The sequence below is a fragment of the Saccoglossus kowalevskii genome, chromosome 22 (assembly GCF_978046115.1).
Source record: "Saccoglossus kowalevskii chromosome 22, keSacKowa6.1, whole genome shotgun sequence".
Classification (NCBI taxonomy): Eukaryota; Metazoa; Hemichordata; class Enteropneusta; family Harrimaniidae; genus Saccoglossus; species Saccoglossus kowalevskii.
Window position 1 is genome coordinate 7,439,444 of NC_140662.1, and position 8,644 is coordinate 7,448,087.

The 8,644-nt window shown below is 36.2% G+C and overlaps 1 protein-coding gene across 2 annotated transcripts in view; it reads left to right on the plus strand.

Moving 5' to 3' along the window:
- LOC100370804 (uncharacterized) overlaps positions 1–8,644 on the plus strand; it is a 60,865-nt gene extending 52,221 nt beyond the window's left edge. For both annotated transcript variants that reach the window (XM_085496149.1, XM_085496150.1), the window contains exons 2-4: positions 4,163–4,420; positions 5,161–5,249; positions 6,893–8,644. In XM_085496149.1, coding sequence (XP_085352275.1) covers positions 4,170–4,420; positions 5,161–5,249; positions 6,893–6,942 — 390 coding nt within the window. In that variant the 5' untranslated portion in view covers positions 4,163–4,169 and the 3' untranslated portion in view covers positions 6,943–8,644. The remainder of the gene's footprint in view (positions 1–4,162; positions 4,421–5,160; positions 5,250–6,892) is intronic.

Genomic DNA, 8,644 nt, shown 5'->3' on the forward strand with positions numbered 1-8,644 from the left:
AATATGTGACTAGACTCAGCTTACCGTATAATTAGTTGAATGTGAATAGTACTATTATTTCTTACATCAAACAACCATTTCAAAAGCCAAGTTCTTTGAAATTGATACTATGGCTTTAAGGTAGTTGAAAAGAATATATTCAACTACAGAGATGGTAATTTGAAGGTTGGACGGGCATATTTGACGAAATGGATACCGGGGCTTCCTCTCGGTTAGCCAGATTTGTCGTTATCTTTCGTGTAGTTTTAGAATTACAAAAGTCAGCCCTGGTGGTCGAACACTGATTCTTGTGATTTGTATCTTCTAGAATAATAGAGTTGTGTTTATTTCGGATAATTAAAAATCCGTTGGCTTTTTGTTTTGTTTTTTTCTTGAAAATGTGTTACACACCATATATGTTACATACCAGGAGTGGTGAATAATATTAAACACAATGTTAGGAGTAAACGGGAATGAAGTAGGGAGTGGACACGTGTGTTGGGCAAGTGGGCAGAAGGGGAGAATTGTAGAATGTCTATATACTCCATTTATATTATAAACTCAACAAATAACGCAATTAGTTTTGCATAATGTTTGACGTAATAGTACAGAGCAGTAAGACAAAATATCATACGCCGTTAAATAAAACAATCTTGCATCAAACAGATGCTAAATTATGCGCGGACGATTTATTTTTAGTATATAACGATCAAAATGACAGGATAAAATACCGCAGTTATTATTCAGTCTGGCTTGCATGTATGATATACATTACATATCCCTTTCAAAATACAGAATATGTCGAGGTTTAGCGTCATGAGTGGCTAGTGTCCTGTTCTTTTCCTGTAAAAACCATGTCAAATATTGAAGCATCAAAGCGAATGAAAAGAAATGTGAAACCTTCATCTAGAATAAGACCAATACTCTACAGGATACGATATCATCTTCCCTACAGGATACGATATCATCTTCTCTACAGGATACGATATCATCTTCTCTACAGGATACGATATCATCTTCTCTACAGGTTACGATATCATCTTCTCTACAGGATACGATATCATCTTCTCTACAGGATACGATATCACCAATTCAACATGATACTTTATCACATACTCAACAAAAATACGATACCACTTAATCGACAGGATACGATATCACCTACTCTGCAAGATGCAATTTCAACTACTATACAACATACGATATCACCTTTCTCTACAGGATACGATATCACCTTTCTCTACAGGATACGATATCACCTACTCCAAAGGATACGATATCCCCTAATTCTAAGAATACGATATCACCTACTCAAAAAGATATGATATCACCAATTCAACAGGATACTTTATCACCTACTAGAAAGGATATCACTTAATCGACAGGATATAACCTACTCTAAGTGATACGATATCACTAACTCTAAAGGATACGATATCGCCTGCTCCAAAGGATACGATATCACCTACTTCACAGAATACGAAGTCACCCTTCTCTACGGGATACGATATCACCCTTCTTTACAAAGGATACGATATCATCTACTTCACAGAATACGATATCACCCAATCCAAAGGATACGATATCACCTACTTCACAGAATACGAAGTCACCCTTCTCTACGGGATACGATATCACCCTTCTTTACAAAGGATACGATATCATCTACTTCACAGAATACGATATCACCCAATCCAAAGGATACGATATCACCTACTTCACAGAATACGAAGTCACCCTTCTCTACGGGATACGATATCACCCTTCTTTACAAAGGATACGATATCATCTACTTCACAGAATACGATATCACCCAATCCAAAGGATACGATATCACCCTTCTTTACATACTGATAGGATACGATATCACCTACTTCACATAATATGAAATCACCTACTTCACAGGATACGATATCACCTACTTCACATAATATGAAATCACCTACTTCACAGGATACGATATCACCTACTTCAGGGGATACGAAATCACCTACTTCACAGGATACGATATCACCTACTTCACAGGATACGAAATTACCTACTTCACAGGATACGATATCACCTACTTCACAGGATACGAAATCACCTACTTCACAGGATACGAAATCACCTACTTCACATGATACGAAATCACCTACTTCACAGGATACGATATCACCTACTTCACAGGATACGAAATCACCTACTTCACAGGATACAATATCACCTACTTCATAGGATACGATATCACCTACTTCACAGGATACGATATCACCTACTTCATAGGATACGAAATCACCTACTTCACAGGATACGATATCACCTACTTCACAGGATACGAAATCACCTACTTCACAGGATACGATATCACTTTATCGACAGGATACGATATCACCTACTTCACAGGATACGATATCACCTACTTCACAGGATACGATATCACCTACTTCACAGGATACGATATCACCTACTTCACAGGATACGAAATCACCTACTTCACAGGATACGATATCACTTTATCGACAGGATACGATATCACCTACTTCACAGGATACGATATCACCTACTTCACAGGATACGATATCACCTACTTCACAGGATACGATATCACCTACTTCACAGGATACGAAATCACCTACTTCACAGGATACGATATCATCTACTTCACAAGAAACGAAATCACTTTATCGACAGGATACGATATCACCTACTTCACAGGATACGATATCACTTTATCGACAGGATACGATATCACCTACTTCACAGGATACGAAATCACCGTTTTAGTTGCGACATAGATGTATTTAGTAATTACCTACCAAATATTGTTTCCTAAAATTATGAGTTTATCGTCGTATTGTATTCGTGTGTATTCTTGAAATGCCAGTTACCAGGGTTACCCGGGTTGAGTTGATATTGAATATCTACATAAATCTTCTCATGTAATCTAGTATGCACAAAAACAAATATCTTTGTTTTTCTCAAATCATACTATTGCCTTTGGCGTTTTACATAGATGCATCTGGCGTCATGTTCGTTCCTTGGGCTCGCTTTGTAGGGGTGGTAATGACGCCTAGATTAGATTCTTACTGACGGTCATTCTCACACTAGTATACATGATGTTTTCGAAAAAGTAAATCCCATATTGGTGATTTGTGTGGGTATATTAAATAACAGGCAATTAGACGGAAATATGTTCTATGGATATATGTATTAGCAGTGGTTGTATGTACTGCCTTTTGATGGACACAGGTCTCCCCATCCCTTTCTGTTCTCGTCAGACATTACGTCTTGTTTTTGCCAATATTCAAAAAGATTTCTTGTTTGTAGGCATATATTAAACAGGTCATATATTTTGTACTTGTGAGATATTTTCTACGGATTAAGCATAAGCTTCTCGTACCATGAAAGTAAGATTATCCCCGTAGCCAATGTAATCTTCTATCAACTCACCTTACGATCAACACGAAAATCTTATATTAGTTATGATGTGTATTGTGACTATAATTTAACTAGCTACCATTTATTTGGAATACGGAGATTTTAAACACGTTAGGACTGAATACATGTATTATGTTATAACAGCTATGTACTTAGCTACGTGTGAGGATACACCTCTGCCCCTAGGCGGTGGTCGTGGCGTAAAAAAAAACTAAATGATCTTAACATATGTTACTCAGGCCTAATTATTACATTTCATGAGATATGATGTCCAAGGTGGTGGTTGTCATAGAAACCAATAACTTTAAAAACTACATTTATAATGCAGTCCAAGAACATGACACAAATAAATGACATACATATACGACAGTTATTATCGATGGATTAGACTCTCGTGGTGGTTATTGTTTTTCAGCCGAAAACGAAACGCACATTTATTACGGGGCAACAGATATTATTATTGCATTGATCAGGCCTAATGTAATTCATGGGTGACGGTCATGGCGGTTGTTATGGAAACCACGTTTTACCATAAAATAGTTGTATGGTCACTGGCATAATCACATTCAATGTAAGGCGCACCGCTGTACGAAATCACTCGTTGTTTAATCAGTGTATCAAATGTATTCAAATATATAAGTCATACGTATACAGGTACGGTGTATGAGGAATATCAGTATAGGGAGTATATCCATATCTATTAATGTCATGTACACAGTGTAGTCTCTGACCTAACCCAACGATTGGTATTTTTATCTTGCAGAAGTAGAATGCGTACGACGATTATGCTTATATTCTCAGCGGTACTGGTAGCTGTCCTTTTTACACATACATCAGCCCAGCCACAATGTTGCCGGGGTGTGGGATGTAAGATCCCACCCAACTGCAAATGTCCATTTCAGAGCATTATTTGTGATAATCCTACCAAGAACGTCCTCACTGCTGGTAAAAGAAATTATCTTCCTATTTCTAAGTCAAACGAACTATCGACGTATCAACGACCTGTTAGCGATGCCAAAACGTAAGTAAATCTTTTGATAGTGAGAATATTCGCCACTTCCTGTGGTGACTACCCACAATTCACAGTTTTTGTTAGTTTTTGCATTGTCTGAAATAGTTTCCAGACGCTGGTATAAAAGGCCGAACGAAAATTTCATTCATAACTTTTTTTTTCAAAATTACAATGCATTACTGTTGTGCGCTTTCAACTGCGATACCTGCCACCCCGCCCTCACCGATACTCCTCGTGTATATAACTACACATTTTTTCATCCAATTATTTTAAACAAATCCTGGTATTAATGTGTCACTGACAATGTATATAATGCTCGCTTTCTCTACAGCCTCATAACACATTTAAAATCCTCCTCTGATTCCACATTTTAGGCGCTGTTTGCGTGACAGTCCTTAAACCGCTCACTAACTGTTCTGCCTCGTGTTAACCATTGATTTCTCGCCCATCCCTTCAATGTTTATTGTGAGGATAGATAATACTAAGACCGTTGATGATGTTATAGTTACATTTTCAACATATATAGTTAGAAACTATATACTAAAGTATGTCGCTGCCATCGTCGTTGTTCACGCAAATATCGTGACTGTAAAACTCTACAATGAGGCGTCATCACTTGATCATTCGATATTTTGTAACATCGTAACATGTTAAAAACTACTTTTTGGTACCCAATTTTCGTTAAACCGAGCTTGGAGTCGTCATACATGCCTGTATAGGCTATTCACATTGAATACTTTCACTTTTAGGAACGTGGTCACAAGTGATGATATAGTCAACTTAATACGAAGCTCGCCAAGTCTGATCAGGAAAATAGTGAAGGCCATAGATTTAAACGGTGAGTATCTTTTTTTTAATGTTGAATATGAAATACTTGAATACTAGCACGCAAGATGGTAATACTAATGGGTACTTTTCCGTTCACTGCGAGATCCCGCATATTGCGTGAACGACGCTGACCGAAAGTCTGGGGTAAAATGATTTGATTTTGAACTTGAAATATAGCACGTTCTTAAATGTTGGGGTGGTCGTCGCGCCACGCATACGATAAAACATGGCGACTTTGACTGTTGTGTCAATGAGTACAACTGAGACGTTACCAAGCTTTAATTGGGTAATTACTTTGGTGATTGAAGGTATCGAATGAGTCATCGATGGTACTTAGTGCACGTCCCGCCAAGGTCAAAACTCGTACTCGTAAATTGCATTAGAAAAGCGCATTGAATTATGGGAAAATCAATATTTATCAACACAAATGTCGCACACGCGCGGCGCGACGACCACGACCCTCTAAGCGCTAAGATACCCCAATCTGCTATTGCGTTTGTCGAACCTCACGCGGTGTTTTGACGCCACTACGACGCTTTATGGCCTTCACTTGTCCTGTTTCTACGTTTGCTTAACACGGGTCTCGCAGTCAACAAAAGACTTTCTTGATTTATATGGTAACTATGTTGTGTAGCGCCCTCGCTCGTGAAACTATGAGATAACACGGACATGCACATTAAGGACAATAATGTCCCTATTCCATATTTTCAAAAAATGCATCAAGATAAAGAAAATGAAATACGGAAAACTGTAGCTCAACTATTGAGACGGGTAGTGTTGATATAGTGCTTTCAGTTATTCATTACCAACATAATTACTATTTTCAAATGATAAACATACGGCGCATATTTTCCGAGATTCCCATTCCCACTTCAGTGTAGTATTAGAATATGAAAAACTCATTGTGTTCTTTGACGGTGATGAATACTAAATTTGATACGATGTCGTGAGTCAATGAAATGCTTGATTAATTTTCTCAGAAGTTCGATATGCAAAGCTTTGAAGTCTGAAATCATAATTTGCTTCACAATTCGCCAAAAAAAATGGAGAATATTACAACTGTAATTTTATTTTCGGTTGGTTGTTCCCATGGTGGAGCCGTGCAATGGGTAGCCATATAGTTAAACCCAACAGATAACAACGCGAGACGTAATATAAGATGGGCTTTGTAGAAAACTGATTGATTCTCTTCAGCATCATTCTGAACTGATCATTCATAGTATGTGTATTAGTCGCACTCACTATTAGCGATGAAGCGATTCAGTGCAATTCTTTTCCACAATCTTGCGTTCTGGTAAAGTGCGCCGCGCCGCGTAGGAAAATGTGTTGTTTGTTGATTCGAGTCCCAGGACGAGAAGAAACACCTTATGGAAGAGCATCTTTATAATTTTGTTCTGTGATTGACAGCCCCCAAAACATATTGAAATATTTACCCATTTATTGTAAATGACAAACTACTTCGGATATGCTTGTCTTATACATGGTTGTGCTTTATCTTCATTTCCGATGTGTACCGTAACTCAGAACGTTGGCACTGATTCACTGCTACGAGTGAGCTGTTTTCCATATACGCTAAACACTGTCCTTTATTTGAACTCACCTTAATGCATTGTTTACATAAATACTAATACGAGTTGTATATCTCACTTATAGGTGACGATATGATCAGCAAAGCCGAGCTTCAAAGTCTTGTGTATGACTGAAGAAAAACGTTGAAAAGAAACAGATACATTTATTTATTTTAATTTATTTTATTTGTTTATTTATTTAAACATTTATTTATTTAATCAGAAAGGAAGCTTAAATTCAACCTTTTTTGTCCAAGCACTATAAGTTGTAGTGAAAGTAAAATATCATTTACTATACAATATTTACTGTTCGTGGGAATAGGAGACATAATTAGTGCTGTCATGATAGAAAAGATTTATAAATTTCATTATTTGCTTCAAATAATTCAGTAAGAAGTGAGCTTCATTCATCAACCACGTTTCACGATATGTCCAATGAAAACACATTGAGTAGAAAATAAAACCCACGATTAGGATTGAACGTTATAAGTACACTAATTTCTGTAGATCTAACGATGAAGAAATTTAGCACAAGTCATTTAGACTGTCTTTTGTTAACACCACATCGAATGAGACATTTTTGGACAAACAACACATACAGCAACTGCCAAAGTAAGAATTTGAGATAGCAAAGTTATTTTTTTGTAACCTTGTTGTGTAAATATACTATCCTTAATAAAGCATATTGACTAACCATCAACAGTAAAGCATAATACATAACTATATGTATGTTATTCAGACTGTTAATGCGATTTCTGAACAGTAATAAAATGTTTTTCTCGCTTTGTCTAACTCATATTTACTGAGCGCATTCGGCAGCTGTTCGAATTCCAAGTGCTAATGTGTTTTGTTCGTTTCTTGAGCTTTACGAAACATTTTTATTTACAAAGCAGACATCATGGCGCCAGCTGACAAATTACAACATTACATGTGGACATTTTTTTGGAATCAAATATTATAATAAACTATTATAGTAATAATATAATAATTTATTAATTGTATAATGGCCTCCGGCCCATTACAATCATGCAAATTAATTATTGACAAGAAATAAACTATTATACATTTTTTTTAAAGTAAAAATATTTTTCTTCTTCGGTGCACTGATTGTAATTGAATGAAAATGCCACATCAAAATTAATTGTCGTTTTACTAGCAACACCGCTAATGTCGCTGTATTGTTTTCGAAAACATTACAGTATAATTCATATGAGCAACATCCATACCACCTCACTAATTTCTCGATGTATCTCATATACGTGTTTTAAATAGTGTTTTCAAAGTCTGACTACCATAAACTAGTCTTTCAATTTCTCAAAATAGACTAATTACTGATTCATTGGATTATTAGAATTGAATTTAGAAAGTACACTCAGATAGCTATTTTAGTACATTTCAAATGTTGAGTTTAATTACTAATTTCGGACTTAGCCTTTTGAAGAGTATTTGATCGTGACAAGTATCATTCACAACCAGCAATTTAATTAGTGCCTCGTCAGTTTAGTTTAAGTGTGGGGAGAGGTAGTATTCACATGGATGCCGTAAAACAAAACCATTTTAAATATAAACCTGGTGAGTGGTTGAGTTCGCGATATGAATTGTTTTTGTCACATTACATCATACTACCATGATATCACACAATAAGTTGTCAATGAAAATGTTTCTGAGGCTCAATAAATGCTTAGAAAGTAGTAACGAATAATATAACCGCCCTGTTAATTAATCACTATATCTTTATAATGTGTTACATACGCTCGTTATATATTATCTGTGTACTTAAAGATATTGGTAACAACTGATTAAAGTTTATATTGTAGATTCTTTACATGCACTGTAA